Raw genomic sequence first — 20,337 nt, 5'->3', positions numbered from 1 at the left:
AGCCATTTTATCTTCCTCACACTCAATGCAAAGAAATAAAATACAGTGGAAGAAAAATATGTCCTCAATATTATTCACAATAAGAGGGTCTGCTGCGCGCTTGCAGCCTGGGAGTCCTGTATGATAGGGAGCGCTCAGTGGCTCAAGTGGATCAATGCACCATTTTGATTCTGATCCATTGAATAGGATCCCATCTGTATGTGGTGACTGCACTAACTCCATGGGAGCTGTGACAGACTGAACCATTTCAGATCATCCCCATTATCCCCGGATCTCTCTAAATAAGAAAATATAATACCTGATCTGTCTATAAAGTACACCTATAAGCAGATTCTTTAGTGTAAGGTGGAAAAGGGGCCCTTTCTTACATACATATAGAAAAAAGTATTATTGTGGTCTAAAGATTGCTAGATTGACTTGTGTTTTTATAAGATAAGGTATACATCAAAACCATCATCAGATTAAGAAACTTCCACAACTTTGATCAATTCTTCAAACAATGGAGCAAGTTCCTTTTCTAGGCTGACAATTAGTCCTGTGTTGGCATTGCTACTGGCTATGAAACTCACCACGAGAGGTAAACAATTGAATTGAACTACCTGGTAGGTGTTATAGTAACAGATAATGCTTTTATTCTTTGAAAGTCCAAGTCTGCTCCCTTGGTCTGTTGCAAGGGCAAAAGTAGATAAGAAACCAGGTCGCAAAGCATTCTCGGGAGCATTATCATTGGCCACTTTGATAACAGGTACTCCATCTCTATCCCACACAACAATAGCATGGAGTCCTTCAACACTTGGTAACTTCTTATACAGGTCATCCGCCATGACGAACCCCTTTCCCTCGCAGGATCAATCTTGCTCGCCTGGGTTCCTCGGCCACCCTGAGTGTGTTATTGATCACTGCCAAAATCGAATATCATGGAACCAAAAGAGTGTATTTAAGAAGTGCAAATTTGATATGGTTACTCTGTCATTCTACATATATTAGGCCTTCTAAGGTAGCAAAGTGAATGAAGGAATAAATACTGATTATTGTAAACACAAGTAAGTTTGAAATTAAAGTTCACAGCCAATAGAAAGGCAAAAAACATAAAGGGAGAGAAGAATCAATTTAGGAAACAGGTCTATCTAATTACTAAATTTATTCTTCATTATTTAATTAAATGTCCCATCTAGCTCTAAAACTTGATTATTATAAAAAAAATAATAGAATGACAGGCACCAGTGGCTCACATCTGTAACCCTAGCTACTCAGAAGGATGAGATCTGAGGATCTGGTTCAAATCAGGAAAAGTCCATGAGACTCATCTCCAATTAACCACCAGAAAACCAGAAGTGGTGTTTTGGCTCAAGTGATAGAGCACTATCCTTGAGCTGAAAAGCCCAAGGACTGTGCCCAGGCCCAGAGTTCAAGCCCCATCACCGACTGAAAATAATAATAATAATAAATAATATTAATAAAGTTACCCACCAGCTAGCCCTGAATATACATTTATATCACAGATATAAAAGAAGGAAAAAGAATTCTTGACTTTACCAAGATGATAAACCAAAGGCATACATATTTAGCAGAATTAGAAGATGAAACATTTGTTTTCTTAATGTAGGGACAGAATAACAGCAGATAATAGCAAAAGTTCTACCATACACAGGTATAATCTTAAGAAAATTATTTTTCAGATCTCTAGATCTTCTGTTAAAGATAATTTCACCAGGGTGATTGTGAATATCAAATTTCACAAAAATAATAATTGTCAATATATGTTAGCATCTTATTACTAAAATTGCCATCTCTGTAACTGGCACTTGAAATAATTATCTATAAAATTAAAAAAATCATAAATTTGATTTACTGAAGAGTTATCATTTAAAGAAATAGGGATCATTTACCAAGGATTAAGATCACCTCAATTTTCTACCCCATTTCCCTTCACAGCAAAACCATCTCTGAAGTAACTTCTCACTATTGTTCAATCCAGTTGTACCCTGAGAACGTTTGTTCTCTTAGTTTCAATGGCATATCTCTCTTGGTCTTCCTCCAATTTGTCCAGGTCTTCCTAGACTGGTTTATAAATAGAATCTAAGTCCTATTTTATGCTCTAGCTACACTTTGTCCCTTAGTAATCTCATCTATTCCTATGGTTTTAAGTTCCCTCTACATGTTTATTGACAACCAAATTCACAGTTCAGCACTGAAATCTTTTATGAAACACAGACTTACTAAACATACGTACTGTGCACCAGTAATCATTGTAGGCTTCTCAACAAATATTATGCATCAGGCAATTTATTCTAGGCTTCTAGGATACAGAACTACAAAAGACAAAAAATCTTTGTATTCTAGATAGGGAGAAAAAATAAATATATAGGAGTTGATAAGTAAAATGTAAAACCAAATAGGTTAAATATGGAATATTAGTAGATTATATAGAGACAATTATTTACAAAGGATACTCAGGAAAAATTCCTCTTTACACAGTCACATCTGAAGAGAATGATTTTCAATGAGAAAGCAATTTATGCCTCATAAACTTTTTCTTTCTCAGGCTGGCCTCAAACCAGGTAAGTTTGTGACACTCTATCTCAACAAATGGCTGGACACAGTGGAGTGTGTCATTTATTGAAGTTATACCGGAAGCACAATGTGTATTTTTCCAACATAATTTCCCACGACCCTTCCTCTCAACTTTACTCATGTTTTTTGTTGCCTTTCTTTAGTTCCTAGATTAACTCTTCTGCAATAGAATCTTTCTTTTATCAAAGTCTCATAGCATGTTCATATCATTTACTCAGCTTGTAACCAGGCATTTATTTTATAGATGTCTCTTCCTCTACAAGGTAAAATGGCATCACATCAGAGTTTGTATCATACGTGACACTGGATCTTCACTGTCCTCAAAATATAAGAATTCCCCTAATATTTTCTGTAGGGATTTCTGAACCTGAGAAATTATACGTTAGCCATATGGTTCATGGGTGAAACTAGAGTCAAAGAGGTTTAGGTTTAAGTCCTGATTGCATCTGTCTATATAACCTTAGGAAAACTGAGGCCTGAAAGCCTAAAGAATCTCAAAGGATTCTGTGAGTACTAAATGACATATGCCCACAATATACTTAGCACATTTTCTAAAAGAGTGAAAAAGTTCACTGTTTGTAAACTATTGTTATTAGCTATTTTTCTTGCATTCAAATGACCAGATGCCATTTAAGTTGATTAGGAAAAGTATTTACTTTCCTTCCCTTTTCCTAATTATATTTATACTCTCAACTCTCTAAAGGTATCATAAATAAGATTTGAAAGTTTTGAAAACTGTATCTATTCAACATTTTATTCCAAGTATCTTCACCTAAAATTTATATCATAATTAGTACATTATTAGGTACATTTTGTGTAAAAAATACTAACCGCCAATCTAAACACTTTTTTATATATTTTTTATTATCAAACTGAATTACAGAGAGGTTACAGTTTTATACATTAGACATTGGATACATTTCTCGTTTTGTTTGTTACCTCGTCCCTCATTCCCCCCTCCCTCTCCCCCCTTTTCCCTTCCCCCTCCCCCCATGAGTTGTTCAGTTCATTTACACCAAACAGTTTTGCAAGTGTTGCGTTTGTAGTTGTTTGTCTTTTTTTACCCTGTATCTCTCGATTTTGGTATTCCCTTCCAATTTCCTAGTTCTAATACCAGTATACCCGGTTTCCCATATACTCAGATAAGATACAGAGATAGTGTAGGTACAACCACAGGAAGGTGATACAAGAAGATCATCAATAATAGAGACTACAGTTACATATGGCAAGCACTTTTTTTATCATACCATTTGTATAGGTCAAGAATTTGAAAGTAGCTAGGTGCTGGTGGCTCATGCCTGTAATCCTAAACTGAGATCTGAGGATCACAGCTAAAAGCCAACCTGAGCAGGAAAGTCTGTAAGGCTCTTATCGCCAATTAACCATCAGAAAAAAGGAAGTGGATCTGTGGCTCAAAGTGGTAGAGTGCTAGCCTTGAGTGAAAGCACAGGACAGTGCTCAGCCCTGAGTTCATGCCCTATGACCTACAAAAAAAAAAAATCTGAAAGTAACTTGGCTGAGTGCCTCTAGGTTAAAGTTCTCTTAGAACACTATAGCTAAACTATCAGCCAGGGCTGCCATCATCTCATACAGAACCATCTTGGTCTTCATATTTTGTTTTTTACCAAGGTACAATGAAAACATCTCCATTATTTTATAAAATTGCTATCAACTGATGCCACCCATTGTGCTATTTGACATCCCTTATAAGATACAATAAATTCTTCTTGTGTTCAATCTTTGGACAAAAATTTGTTCTTGACAAAATGTCATGCATCATTTTTATATTGAGTTTTCTTTTAATTTAATTTCTATTTTAATTTGACCAACGAGTTGGGACAGACATGTCACTTTAAAAACAAAAACAAAAACTAATCATTACCTGGACCTCTCTAGATTTTTTACTCTTCTTGTTCCTATATTTCCTTTATTAATAGTCTGTTTATCTTTTGTGACTAATAATCCTACTAACATTGTATCATTTCTGAACATTTACATATAATCTTAACTTGGAATTAGGGAGAATATGAACAGTCCATCATCAAATCAATATTTAATTTTACAACAGAATTCACAATATCAAAACATTTAAAACTATTAAATAAATTCACTTATTTCAAGTGTGCTTTCTTTGCTAAAGGATATATGTCAGACCTTCACAATGCCATCAAGGTACAAAGAAGCTAAAATCACAGAAGCTTTAGCACTATGCTATTATATATAACAGTCACTAGTATCAAGTGGCATTTCAAATCAATGAAAATTAAACAGAACTGAAATTATGCTGCAAGGTGTGTGCTGCCACATCTGTTATCCTAGCTACTCAAGAGCCGAGATTTGAGGATTATGGTTCAAAGCCAGCCTTGTCAGGAAAGTCCATAAAATACCTCACTTAACCACCAGAAAAAGCTGGAAGTGGAGCTCAAATGACAGCACTAGCCTTGAGCAAAAAACCTAAGGGACAACACCAAGTCCTTGAGTTTAAGCCCTGTACCAACACAAAAAACAAAACACCTTAACTTTCCAGTTCTCTCTGGCCCTGTTCTAAAGGTTCAATAACTGCATAGTAGTTATCATGATGTACAGTGCAGAACATCCTAGTGAACAGTGTTATGCTGAGCTACTCTATGTGGTGAGTATCTTTGACCATCAAACACAGCAAGAAATGGATAATCATATCTGTACAATATGAAATTTATAAGAAAGTAAACAAATTTAACAAGTTTACAATCAAAAGAAAATTGAAAAAAACTAAGTCTTGATTGATAGAAACAAGGTCAATAAATATTTTTATTCAAAGGACTCCAATCAATGCAAATGTTATAAAGAAAAAAATGGAATTGTAAAAGGTAAATATAATATCAATGTGACAAAATATTGTAGCACAGCACTATAGAACATATATGTGTAGTATATACATATATGTTAAATATATCATTTATGAACAAACTTGTCCTTACATATGTTTTCATAAGGTACAGAAATTGGAAGGAAAAATAAGAAACTAACAATAATGCTTATTTCCAGAGAATAAGACTTTATGAGTCCAGATCTTGTACTTACCCTTTCAAATCTTACTACAATATGTGAATTATTAAAACATGTATAAATTGTTTGTAATATTTAAAATTTGGAGAATTTTTAAATATTAGAAGTAAATTAGCTATGACAAATGAAAATGAAATAAAAACAATCATCTGCTAGCAAAAACATGAAACTGTTCTTTCTATTCTATCAGGAATGTCCATAAAATACTTATTCAATTAGCCAAAGATAATGTGCACATACACATAAATGTTTTCCTTAATAAAATCTGTTGATAGTCAAAACCACAAAATTTTCAGATGGCTGACTAGAGCAAAAAGTACTTGAGGTCTCTGACCCTTAAACAAAAAAAAAAAAAAAAGAGGAAAAGCATCTACCAAAAATGGCACAAATTAAAATCATAAAACCCATGACACACAAGTAAATTATTAAATGAATAAAGCAAAGCAAGGAATCAATACTCCAGTAACAAAATAGAAAATTATGTACTAAGGATGTAGCTCAGTAATAGTGTATTTGCATAACATGTGATAGGACTTAGGGCTTTTAAGAAAGAGGGAGACAGGAGGTTGTAGCTTAGTGGTAGAGTGCTTGCCTAGCATGCATAAAGCCCTGACTGAGTTCAAGCCCCAGTACTGGCAAAAAAAAAAGGTCCATTCCTAACTTTAACATTGAAATGTTTAGAGTATCCAATTCTAGGTTCCACATCTGAGGAATGATGTAAATAATATCTTTAAATAGATATTTTAAAAATCATTTCCTCAATTATTTGTGTTGACATATTATGGTAAAAGCATCTAAGCATTCTGCCACAGCTGGAATCAAGATTTCTACTTCTGGGAAGTTTGAAGCAGTTCACTACAGATCAATGTTCCTGCTGGTGAGCATTAGAAAATGATCATACTTTTACGAGAATTGAAGATATATTGGAATAGCTGAGGACCAGATCAAGATTCCAGGGAGAGGATGGATATATAAAAATGAACTAAAGAGAAGCAATTATTATTCCTGGGGCCCATTTGCAAATAGGGATATATACCACAACAATAAACGTTTCAAAACACAACACTGGCAAAGCGAAAAGGAAAACCAAGTTTATAATCACAGTAAAAGTCTTTAACATACCATGCTGAATAGATAGCAGTCAGCAAACTTGAACTAATGAGTTCAAGTGATTTCCCAATGCACATGGAATATATACCTATATAAGTTGATCAAATGTTGGTATATAAAGCCTGAAGAAACTTCAAATGATTCATATTGAACTATAAATAAAAATACAGAAAGATAATTTAAAACCCTCCAGATATTTAGAAACTAAACAATAGCCTTCTAAATAATCCATGTAACAAAAGAAGGAAGTAAAATTTAAAGAAAGTATTTTGATTGGAATAAGAACAAAGATGAAGATCAAAACTTGTGAGATTCTGCCACTGGGCTCTCATAGTAATATTAGCAAGATCATCCATGATGATATCTGTTATAGAAGTTTCTTTTTTTTGTCCAGCAATTAATTCAACATATACCAAGTAGTATTTGGCCAGGCACCAGTGGCTCATGCATGTAATCCTGGCTACTCACAGGCTGAGATCTGAGGATCGGGGTTTGAAGGCAAACCAGGCAGGAAAGTCTGTGAGACTCTTATCTCCAATTAATCACTAGAAAACTCAATGTGGAGCTGTATCACAAGTAGTAGAGAACTAGCATTGGGGGGGGGGGGGGGAACAAACAAAAACTCAAAGACAACACCAGGCTCTGAGTTCAAGCCCCAGGACCAGCACTATAAAATCGAATCAAGGGGCTGGGCTTAGTGGTAGAGTACTTGCCTAGCATGCATGAAGCCCTGGGCTCCATTCCTCAGCACCACATAAACAGAAAAAAAAAAAGCCAGAAGTGGTGCTGTGGCTCAAGTGGCAGAGTGTTAGCCTTGAGCAAAAAGGCCAGCAACAGTGTTCAGGCCCTGAACAAAAAACAAAAAAAAAAGAAAAACCAATCTTTTGCTGTTTTTAACAGATTTGCATGAAAAATATGGAATAAATATATTAATCACTATCTTTTCTGTGTGTGTGTGTGTGTGTGTGTGTGTGTGTGTGTGTGTGTGTGTGTGTGTCCCCTAGGGCTTGAACCTAGGGCCTGAATGTTTACTGTCCTGGAGCTTTTTTGCTCAAGGCTAGTGTTCTACCACTTGAGCCACACAGCTCCACTTCCACTTCCAGCTTTTTTTGAGTAATTTAGGGAAGATGGGCTATTTCAAAACATTATTTCTACAATCAAAGAATAAATATAGAAAACGTTTTAATTATATTTACTATCTCCAAGTAGTTTTACACTGGAGTTACCATTCAACAAATTAGTTTGAGTGTAATGCATCTTGATCAATGTCACTCCCTTGTTTTTAATAATATAGCCATAGAAAGAAAATGGAAGAAGAGTAGAAAATGAAAACTAAATCCATAATTTCATGAAAGACTTACTTACGCCAAAAAATTGGCAGAAGAGCCACATTATTTTAAATTATGTTGATTTTAAAAAGAAAAGAAAAAGAACTAAGAGAAACTGCCTTTGGGGAGCAGGACCAGGGACTGGTAAAGAACCAGCAAGAGAATTTCTACTTTCACCTTAAGTCATTTAGTACTATTTGATTTTCAACTATATACATGTATTGCTTTGAAATAATTTTTTAACTGAGTAGAAATGTTACATTAAGGGGCTGGGGATATAGCCTAGCGGCAAGAGTGCCTGCCTCGGGTACACGAGGCCCTAGGTTCGATTCCCCAGCACCACATATACAGAAAACGGCCAGAAGCGGCGCTGTGGCTCAAGTGGCAGAGTGCTAGCCTTGAGCGGGAAGAAGCCAGGGACAGTGCTCAGGCCCTGAGTCCAAGGCCCAGGACTGGCAAAAAAAAAAAAAAAAAAGAAATGTTACATTAAAAATATTCAGCCTTTTGAAACTATTTTGATTGCTTATTGTAAGAGGATCAAATTAAATTAAGATCTAAAGATAAACACAATATAGATATTATCTACTACTCCTTTTACCCATGTTTATACTCAAGAAGGTAAAACTTCAGAAAATGCTTTAAAAAAAAAAAAAAGAAAGAACAGGTGATATTGTCTCCTGACTTAGTAAATGGTAATCCCTCTGTACAACACCTTAACAATAACAGTAACATTATATATATTTTTTTTTTTTAAAAAAAAAGAAGGGCTGGGAATATGGCCTAGTGGCAAGAGTGCTTGCCTCGTATACATGAAGCCCTGGGTTCGATTCCCCAGCACCACATATATAGAAAACGGCCAGAAGTGGTGCTGTGGCTCAAGTGGCAGAGTGCTAGCCTTGAGCAAAAAGAAGCCAGGGACAGTGCTCAGGCCCTGAGTTCACCACCTAGGACTGACAAAAAAAAAAAAAAAGAAAATGATAAAGAAAAAATGAGTTAAATCTATTAATTCATGTCTATGGCAGAAAGCTACATTATGAACAAATTCACTTATTTTGCCATTAAACTACACAAAATAAAATGTTAGGAAGATAAAGCTCAACATTTACAACATTAAGATTAAAAATAATTCTTATCACTTAAGCACAATCAATGAACTGAATGGTCATAGAAATGTTGTGAGGATAACAGACATTCAGATCTGTTATCTAAATGGTAAAAAATGATAATCCAAGCAGAGAAAAAAAAAGTACAAATTTAAATTCTACCATAGATAACATACAAGTAAGTGGGACCTAGTAACTGGTTAGTACATTTAACCACTTTTAGTTTCAGTTTCATCTCACTTCTCTTCAAACTGACCTTTCGCCCTTTCATTATCAGGTTCTCGTAAAATAAATAAACGAGGATAAACTACAGAAAAAGGAAAGCAATAACATCCAGACATCCTCAACAGCAGAATAAACTCATTCTTAGAGATCTTGCCAGCACTAGCTTCCCACACTTACTGTCTGAATGAGAGAAGTGAAAACACAGAGTAAAACAGTGAAAACTCCATTTGGAACTTTTTTTTTCAAATTCAGCAAATGTTTTGAGAAATAATACACAAAGTCTGGGAAACACTGGCAGGCTTTTTCTATGCTAGTTTTTAATATACTATATTCTTCTTAAGCAAATACTGTTGTCAGTCCATAAATGACTTAACATCCAATTTTTCCTTTCCCATACTATTTTTGACAGTTTATGTTAATAGTTGATTTTTCACTTTTATAGCATTATTATTTTTTGTGTGTCTCAGAATTTTGAATCAACTTTTGGAGCAAATGTTTTCCAAATCCATCAATATGCTGAACCTACAAAAACTACACTTCAATTATCCAGTACAAATAGTTTACTACCAAGTCCACTCATATCTAGAAACTTATTTAAAACCAAATCCTTAATTCTCATGCTAATTAATCTTACTAAATTTAGAGTCCACATCATGACCTATCAGAACCATTGAACATAAAGAAAAAAGCATCTGTGCTTCCTGACAGAACTGTAAGAAAAAGACCAGTAAGCCAATATTTTACCTCTAGTCTTGAAGATGATTCCAAGTACAATAAATGCCTATTCCTTTAAAGAAAACTACATCTCCCTTGTTGAAGATACACATAATTAAAATAGGATTTTTTTAAAAACATTACATTATATATGTCAAGAAAATAATCCTACTGAGATATTCATATTACAAATACTATAAAGGTTAAGTGAGCTCTTGAAAAGCTTCTCCCTCTAAAATCCTGAGATTATACCACAGAACATTCTTCAGCTAAAAAGCATTATTTTTACTAACATTATTTTCTTGTTGGTTTCATCAGATAACACTTCATGCTTTAAAAATGAGAAGTTGTTACAAAGGGAGTCAGACCTCATAATTAAGTTAACTGGAAATGAGACTTATTGAGGTTTTTATATGAAGCAAATAAAATAACATCATTGACACAGTATAAATATTAGTGACTAAATAACATTAAAACCTGCTGGAAATGCATTAAAGCGCAAAGCATTTCCAATACCATCCTGAAGAAAAAAAAATTACTTAAGTGGCCACAGAACGAAAACTTATCAGAAATAGTTGTTTGAAACCTTGAATTTCTTAGTAATCAACAAACAAGGAAGAGCTTTGTAATTTGTATCCCTTAAAAGAAAAAGATGCTTCCACATGAAATAAAAGTTAAAATTTTTTATATAAGAAAGGTTCTCTAATGAGAATGTTTCAAATTGGGGAAAAACAAGGTACTAGATAAGTCTTTAAAGTCACATTAGATTTCATGTATGTAAGATTTTTGCTTTATCCTTGGGCCTGTCAGTTTAGGGTTCACCAACTTTAACCTATCATATGTGTATTTGGAAAAATAGTAATCCCAGTAAGTTCCAAGTAACTATTTCTTTCCAAAGAGAAATAAAACTAACTTGTTCAATTTGGGGTGGATGGTCTTTTCATTTCATAGAGCCAAAAGAATCATAAAACTTAGCTACATTAAGTCATAAATAACTAAGAAACATTTGTCAAGACTGTGCTCTTCAGATAGGCAGAAAGTAAATCTTGAAAAGAAGTTTACTTCTTAAAAGAAAACTCCTAACATTTCTTAACACATACACAATATAACCACCTGACCAGTCATTTTCCTCCATGTGCACTATGCAACAAGGACTTTGAGGTAAGACAGAATTAGTATTTAATTCAGATCAGTAACCACCAGATGTCTAATGATGCTTGAATTTTCTAAGCTTGAGTTTCCTTAACTGCAAAGAAGACAAGTATAAATATTTTGATAGCTACTTTTAAAAAGAAGAAAAAAAGATAAACATAAAACTTAGAAGTAGCAAAACTCAATCTTAACACAGTTTTGTCAGCAAATAGTGAAAAAGGAAACACTTCTTAAGTTGCCAGTATAACCTAAATAGCAATACCAGACTAGAACACAACCAGAAAAGAAAAACTTACAGCCCAACATCTGTCAAAAACACAGATAAATTAGATTTTAAAAAAATTGCCATGTCAGTACTAGGCTTTGAACTGAGGGTCTTGCGCCCTCACTTGGCTTTTTTGCTCAAAGCTGGTGTTCTACCACTTGAGCCACACCTCCACTTTGAGCTTTTTGATAGTTAACTGAAGATAAGAGCCTCAGGAACTTTTCTCCCAGGACTCGCTTGGAACCAAGATTCTCAGATCTCAGCCTCCTGAGTAGCTAGGATTACAGGTGTTACAGCATCCAGCTACGATGTAATGTAATTTTCTAAAAATGAAAGTAATCTTTTAGCAAAGAAAATCTAGCAATAAGTTAAAAAAAAAAGTGAGTTTAGGTAAAAAAAAATGTTAGTTCAACATTCAGAAATAAAGCAAAGTTAGCTGGGTACTTACCGGTGGCTCACACCTGTAATCCTAACTACTCAGGAGGCTGAGATCTAAGGATTGTGGTTCAAAATCAATACAGGCAGAAAAGTGCCCATGAGACTCTTATCTCCAATTAACCACTCAAAAACCAGAAGTGGAGCTACGATTCAAAGTGGCAGTATACTAGTCTTAAGCAAACGAGCTCAGGGACAGAGGGCAGGCCCTGAGTTCAAACCCCACAACCAGGAAGAGGAAAAAAAAAAAAAAAGGAAGAGAAATTAAGCAAAGTAACTCACCATATTAACAAAATAGAGATATCCTACCATCATCTCAATAAATAAAAACATTTCTGTTTGGTAAAATTTAACACTTATTTCTCAGTTTCTAAGAATGCAATCAATAGTAATATACACACAGACATATACATACATGCATACACACACACACACACACACACACACACAAACCACGTAAAACTAACACCAATGTCATTGGTAAAATATTGAACATGTTTTCCTAGGATGTAAGAGAAGAAAAAGATGGCTCACTATCATTACATCTATTCAACATTATATGAGAGGATCTAACATGGGGAAAAAGTCAATAAGTTGATGGGGAAGTGTAAGGGCTCAACAGAAGTAAACAGCTTTTCCTCATAATAACATGAATATTGTAGATGGGCCAGAGAGGGGAAGGGGAGGAAGGGGAGGGGAGGAAAGAGGAGGGGACCAGAGGGGGGAGGGAAGGGAAAGAGGCAAAAGAAGAGGCAAGGCCAAGTTAAAACAACAAGGAGGGGCTGGGGATATAGCCTAGTGGCAAGAGTGCCTGCCTCGGATACACGAGGCCCTAGGTTCGATTCCCCAGCACCACATATACGGAAAACGGCCAGAAGCGGCGCTGTGGCTCAAGTGGCGGAGTGCTAGCCTTGAGCGGGAAGAAGCCAGGGACAGTGCTCAGGCCCTGAGTCCAAGGCCCAGGACTGGCCAAAAAAAAAACCAAACAAACAAACAACAAGGAGTTATACCTGCAACACACTTCCCAGAGTGGCCAAGCACTCATTCATTCAAAGTGTCAGTAAGAATGTGGAACAAAGGACATTGCCATCAAGTGCCATTGGGTGAGTTAGGGTGGATAAATTGGTACCATTTGGAAATTTCTGAGGTAAGTCATGTATGTCCTCTGTAATAAACCTAATCCTAGGTATGTAATCAAGAAAAATTAGTATATACATGTCAAAAGACAAATAATAATGTTCACTATAACTTTATAATTTATACACTGGTAATATATGGTACAATAAGGATGAATTTTCTATGCCAATTGTCTTGTTATGTTTATCTGTTTTGTAGAGGGTAAGGGGGGAGCACAGAAATGGTGAGACAAAGGCTGAACAAATGCAGCAGTGATACTCACTAGAATCTATGTTGAAAATTAACTATACAACTTATAGGGTATATGACAGGAGGAAAAAACTGGGAGACAGTGAGGGAAGGAGTGACACTGCTCAAAAAGAAACATACTCATTACCTGACATGTAACTGTAACCCCTCAGTACATTGCCTTTACAATAACAATTTTAAAATGTGTGTGTGTGTGTGTGTGTGTGTGTGTGTGTGTATTTCTTCTGGCCAGGTGCCAATGGCTCAAGCCTGTAATCCTTGCTACTCAGGAGGCTGAGATTTGAAAACTGAAGTTCAAAGCCAGCCCAGGCAGAAAAGCCCATAAGCCTCACATCTCCAATTAACCAACAACAAGCCAGAAATGGAGGCAAGAGTTTGTTTTCCTGACCCTGGCTTACCTCATTTAACATGATTTGTTCTAGTTCCATCCATTTCCCTGCAAATGACATTATTTTATTCTAATAGTTGTGTAAAATTCCATTGAGTAAAGAGGTACCACACTTTTTGGATCCACTCATCTACTGTGGGGCATCTGGGCTGCTTCTGTACCTTGGCTACTGTGAATAGTGCGGCAATGACCATAGATGCACAGGAGGCCTTATCATATCCTAGCTCATGATGTTCACAGTAGATGCCCAGGAGTAGTATGGCTGGGTTGTAAGGAAGGTCTAGGTTTAGTTTTGAGGAGCCTCCAGACTGCTGTCAAGAGTGGTTGTACTAGTTTACATTCCCAACAACAGTGCAGTAGGGTTCCTTTATCGCCACATCCCATCAACATTTGTTGTTGTTCGAATTCATAATGTTGGTCAGTCTTTCTGGGGTGTGAGATGGAATCTCAGAATGGTTTGGTTTGTGTCTCCCTCATAGCCAGGGATAATGAACATTTCCTCCTGTTTCTTTGCCATTCTTACCTCTTCTGAGTCTCTCTTTAGCTCCCTTGCCCATATAAGGATTGGCTTATCAGGTTTGAGAGGGTTTAGTTTGCACTGGGATACAATAAACTATACAGAATTCTAGATACTCATACACAGTGAGACCAAAAGAGGATACTCTTAGGAAAGAAACAAAGACTCAATGCCTAAGTGCCTCTTGATATTGATATAAAACAATATATAAATATATATACTGAAGTGAAGTCCAAGATATGGAAACAAAATATTTTTCCCCTTTCTTTCCTTTTTTTAAAAGTCTTTAGTTTTTGATGATTCTGTCTTCTTTATCTTATGTATGGTGTATTGAAGTGTGTATCTTCAGAATGGATGGGAGGGAGGATATAGAACTCAAGGGAAAAAGGGGTGGAAAACGCAGCAGTAGAACTCAATGGACACTGTTGAAAGTGAACTATACAACTCATTGGGTAGAAACAGGAGGGAGAGACTAGGAGAGAATGAGAGAACAAAGACACTGTACGAAAGGAAACGTACTCATTACCTGACTCATGCAATTATAATCTCTGTACATCACATCTATAATAATTATAATAAATTATTTTTAAAAGAAGTTTAAGTCTAGAATTTGAAGGTACATGTACTTTTTTAAAAGAGATATTTAATAGAGGAGTTAGTCACCTTCTAACCTATTCAGTTTGCATAAAGGCATGCACAGTAAATAAGAAATACAAGCTGGGCACCAGTGGCTCACTCCTGTAATCTTAGAAGACTGAGATCTAAGGACTGCGGTTCAAAGCCAGCTGGAGCAGGAAATTATCTCCTATTAACTACTAAAAAAGCCCAAAGTGGAGCTATGGTTCAAGTAGTAGAGCATTAGCCTCAAGCAAAAACAGTGCTTAAGGACAGCCCCCAGGACCTGGGATCAAGCCCCAGGACTTGCTATAGAGAGAGAGAGAGAGAGAGAGAGAGAGAGAGAGAGAGAGAGAGAGAGAGAGAGAGAGAGAGAGAGAGAGACAGAGAGAGAGAGAGAGACAGAGACAGAGACAGAGACAGAGAGACAGAGAGAGACAGAGATAGAGAGAGAGCAAGAGAGAGAGGGGGGAGGGGGAGGGAGGGATGGGGATGGGGAGGGAGGGAGGAATGAGGGAGGGGGGAGGGAGGGAGGGAGGGAGGGAGGGAGGGACGGGAGGGACGGGAGGGGAAGAGGGAAGGGAATACAGTCATGCTTTAAAGAAAATGGTACCATTTATTTAGAGTTAGTAGTATCTCAAGAATTACACCAAGGCTACACATTCATAGCCAGTGTAACCTTATTTAATCCATGCAACAAAGGTATGGGTAGGTATTACTATAACAGTTTTGGAGATGAGAAAACTGAGGTAACTAGATGGATTAAATTAAAATGATTTAAGTTTATAGATACATTTTGATTTGTATAAAATATTTTTCTAAATATACTGACAAAAGCAATATTTAGATGTCCCACTTGGCTTTCCTCAGCATCCTACTGAAAATATCCTATACAACCCTCTGTCATCTTAGCCCTTTATCTTTCTTCATAACAAATATTGTGTGATACAATATTTAAGTGCTCATTGCTTATGCTCACCTCTAGAATGTAAGGTTCAGGGATGCAGAGGCCTTGTCCTTGTTGTTCACTGTTCTGCTCCAGGTTCCTAGACCCATGCCTGGCAGATAATAAACTCTCAAAAAATATGGATATATGGGATGGAACAAAGTAAAACAAAAAAAAAAAAAGCCTTACACCTGACACTCTATTATGTACTCTTTTCCATACCATCTATAAAACTAAGAAAATAAATGTAATTTCATGTTTCTTCTTACCCAAATTATATAAACTTATCATAAAAAGATGACATATCTATCTATACCTTTATTTTTTGTGTTTCTTTTTTTAACTAAATTTTATTTACAAGGTGATGTACAGAGGGGGTAAAGTTACATAATAAGGTAGTGAGTACATTTCTTTTTTTTTTTTTTTGCCAGTCCTGGGCCTTGGACTCAGGGCCTAAGTACTGTCCCTGGCTTCTTCCCGCTCAAGGCTAGCACTCTGCCACTTGAGCCACAGCGCCGCTTCTGGCCGTTTTCTGTATATGTGGTGCTGGGGAATCGAACCTAGGGCCTCGTGTATCCGAGGCAGGCACTCTTGCCACTAGGCCATATCCCCAGCCCCGTGAGTACATTTCTTGTCTTATTTGTTACATCCTCCCTCATTTTTCTTTCCCTTCTCTAGTTCAAATAAGCATATATACAATATCCAGTGTACCAAAATCATATACAGTGACGCCAAAGGAAATTCACCTAGTACACTAAACATAATGACAACAATAAAATCCTCTTGTTTCCATCTCTGAGAGTTAATTTTGCTTAGCCTCATCTTATATAATCATATGTACATAGCTGTTGAGCTACTGTAATCCTCTGATAGATCTATCCTATACCTTTTAATGTTTATTTAGTAATTTTTTGGTCTATCTATACATTTAAACTGCTTTGGGGCAACTATCTCATTTGGTCCAAGAAAAATTGGAGGATGACTGAATTTAATAAATTAAACTAATGCAAATAATTGTCTTCCACTTATAACATAAAAAAACTTTATCTTAACTATCCAAATGAGAGCTTGTTAAAATTATACTATGTAAGACCAGCTACATGTAAAATACATTAGGTTTATGGGGCTGGGGATATGGCCTAGTGGCAAGAGTGCTTGCCTCGTATACATGAGGCCTTGGGTTCAATTCCCCAGCACCACATATACAGAAAACGGCCAGAAGTGGCGCTGTGGCTCAAGTGGCAGAGTGCTAGCCTTGAGCAAAAGGAAGCCAGGGACAGTGCTCAGGCCCTGAGTTCAAGGCCCAGAACTGGCCAAAAAAAAAAAAAATACATTAGGTTTAGAATAATTGCTTGGGAGCATTCAACAAATAAAACAATAATAAATGAAAAGTGATTATAGTACTCAGTGCTAACAAAAGTTTTTTGTTTTTTTTGTTGTTGCTTTTTTTGCCAGCCCTGGGGTTTGGGACTCACTCAGGGCCTGAGCATTGTCCCTGGCTTCTTTTTGCTCAAGGCTAGCACTCTACCACTTGAGCCACAGCTTTTTCTATATATGTGGTGCTGAGTAATCGAACCCAGGGCTTCATGTATGCGAGGCAAGCACTCTACCACTAGGTCATATTCCCAGCCCAAGTTAGCACAGTTCTAAAACAGTGATGACTATCTAATTAGTCACCTTCACTGAATTCCATTTTCTACTAGTCTTTTTTTTTTCTTTTTTCTATGTCATGATCCTTTTACCTCCCTACTCTAGCTACTATCTCTGAATTGACTTAGCCACCGCTTTTTCCTTCTGTGCTACTGTACTTGTAACTTTTCCTTTCATTAGCATATTTCTATGTCCACCCATCTTTGAAACTTACAAAGAAATACACAAAGAAAAATTCTCTAGACTGCTTTCCCATAAGTTTATTGTTCTAAGACTCCATGGCTACTTTTCATAAAAAAGTACCTAACCTCCAATTCAAACTCAAAACTTCTTGTTTATTTCTGAAGGTCAGTAGTACTCCCTAGTAACAAAATTCAGCTGTTTTCCCAAGCTACATCAAACCATCATTTAAACAAGAAGACAATCTTTTTTTTTTTTAATTTGCCAGTATGGTCCTTTTATTTCTTTTTTTGTATTAACAAATTTGAGTTGTCTTTTCTTGTATCAGATACCAGTTCGGATATTCAGTTCTGGTTAATATATCTTTTTATTTTGCTTTTTCCTTCTTTAAATTGCTCTACCTTTTGTTTGTTTGTTTGTTTTGTTTGTTTTGTTTATTAATTGAACACAAATTTTTTTACAAGGTGTTGTGCAAAAAGGGTACAGTTACATAGTAGGGCAGTGTGTACATTTCTTGTGATATCTGCTCTTAACTTCCATAATTATTTCTCAGGTTCTGTTGGGCATGAGCTTCATATAACTTTGGGGCTGTCTTTAGAGGGAAAGAAGGCAAAATTATAAATACAAATTATAAATACAAAAGTAAGTACATATATACACTGAGGGAAGAAGTCAGAATTTTAAAAATTCAGAGAAGCTGCAGTTTGTTTTTTTCAATAAACTCCCTGGAACACTTCTAGAACAATTTTTCTGCAGTTTTATTATATCTTTTGCAATTCTGTCATCATACTACAAGGATATGAAAGGATTTTTTAAAATATTGAAGTGTTTATATTTTAGAAAATATTCTTTGAGCATGGTGCCAGACCTGCAATCCTAGTTATTCAGGAAGCTGAAGCAAGAAGATAAAGATTAGAAGGCAGCCCAGGCATAAAAGTTCATGAAATTATCTCCAATTAACTGACAAAATACCATACTGGAGGTATTGCCCAAGTTGTAGAGGCCCAGCTGTGAACAAAAAAAGTGGAGCAAAAGAACAAGGTTCTGCTTTCAAGTCCCTGTATCCCACAAAAACAAGGGGAGGAGAGAGGAAAGGAAGAGGAGTTCTTTGTTATCACCAACTTACTGATAATTTCATGTAACATTTTAGTACTGTAAAATTTTAGGAAACTTGGGCTATTGCTTTCATTTATAAGGTATCAGATTTAAAGGAATTTTTTCCCAGACTAGACTTTTCTGGTTCTATATATTTCAAAATTCATTTCTCTAACCCTGTTACATTGGTCTAGTGTCAGGCAATGTAGGACATGCTCAATCACCTTATGATCTCTGGCATTGCAACACTGCATCATAACTGAGTCCACACAGTAAATAAAAGAATATTTCCAGATGTCTAGGAAGAAGAGCTACCAAAATCTTTAACTGTACAGATAGTCCTCAATTTACGATAGATTTAAGTATGTTTTTTCAATTTTTCAATAGTGTGAAAGTATTAACACATTCAGTAGAAACCACACCTTGAATCTTGATTTTGATCTTCTCCTGATCTCACAGGTTATGGCAGCAGCAACACAGCACTGGTCCCGGTCAGCCACAGGATCACAAGCATAGCAACCAATACTATATTGTGCACTGTTAGCCGTATTTTTTTTAAATATTGCACTTTCTGTTTTTGCTTTCTTTCATGCCTAGAAAATGCCCATATCTGTTCTTTACCTTTAGTACAATATTGAATATATTACGTGTGATATTCAATACTTCAGTATAAAATGGGTTTTGCCCAACTGTAGGCTAGTGTAACAAGCTATGCATGTTCAAGTGCATTTTTAACTTATGAGGGGCATACTAGGGTATAACTCCATGGTAAATAGGAAGATTTCTGTGTTGAGATGTAACATGAACTGAATACCATTCATACTAAATGAAAAACCTAAATTCAACTTCCCCTTATCTGAATCCCAAAACTGTCTGCAGCCACTCCAATGCCAATCACATGATTGTTCAAGAATGAACAATCTGGGCTGGGGATATAGCCTAGTGGCAAGAGTGCCTGCCTCGGATACACGAGGCCCTAGGTTCGATTCCCCAGCACCACATATACAGAAAACGGCCAGAAGCGGCACTGTGGCTCAAGTGGCAGAGTGCTAGCCTTGAGCAGGAAGAAGCCAGGGACAGTGCTCAGGCCCTGAGTCCAAGGCCCAGGACTGGCAAAAAAAAAAAATAATGAACAATCTTAAATACCTTAGTTTGGGAATCTTACAGAAACATATAACCATGTGAATAGAGACCTTCAAGCTTCCATTTAATTAGATCTATAGGTCAGACTTGGTGGATTAAACCAATAATACCAGCACTTGGAGATGCAGGAGGGTCACAAGTTTGAGGCCAAAATGGTCTATATAGTGATTTCTAGACCAATCTGGGTTATAAAGCAAGATCCACTTTAAAAAGAAAATAATTAAAATAAAATAGGTTCATGGTAAATCCTCAAATCCTGCCCCTCCTAACTCTTGGCTGTCTTTGTCATATACCAACCTCTAAATGCAGATACTTCCCACACTAGTCACTCTTCTAAGAACCTATTCAATATAGGATTTCTTTGCATCACAGTGTCTTTAATTTTTTAAATTGATATCTATATTCTTTATTATTTTTCAATAACATCCATTCTCAAACTTCAACTATGCCTTCTAAGCAAATA

General features: G+C 36.1%; 2 protein-coding genes across 3 annotated transcripts in view; both read right to left on the bottom strand.

Moving 5' to 3' along the window:
- Positions 1-20,337, bottom strand: part of Pde3b (phosphodiesterase 3B) — a 128,601-nt gene that overhangs the window by 85,692 nt on the left and 22,572 nt on the right. The gene's annotated exons all lie outside the window — the stretch shown is intronic.
- LOC125361180 (ragulator complex protein LAMTOR3-like) lies at positions 363-874 on the bottom strand. The gene has a single exon (XM_048359408.1). The coding sequence runs from the start codon at positions 822-824 to the stop codon at positions 462-464; it is 363 nt and encodes a 120-aa protein (XP_048215365.1). The 5' UTR covers positions 825-874; the 3' UTR covers positions 363-461.

The sequence above is a fragment of the Perognathus longimembris genome, chromosome 13, assembly GCF_023159225.1.
Source record: "Perognathus longimembris pacificus isolate PPM17 chromosome 13, ASM2315922v1, whole genome shotgun sequence".
Taxonomy (NCBI): Eukaryota; Metazoa; Chordata; class Mammalia; order Rodentia; family Heteromyidae; genus Perognathus; species Perognathus longimembris.
The sequence above is the reverse complement of the archived record's forward strand: the minus strand, read 5'-3'. Positions and strand labels throughout refer to the sequence as shown.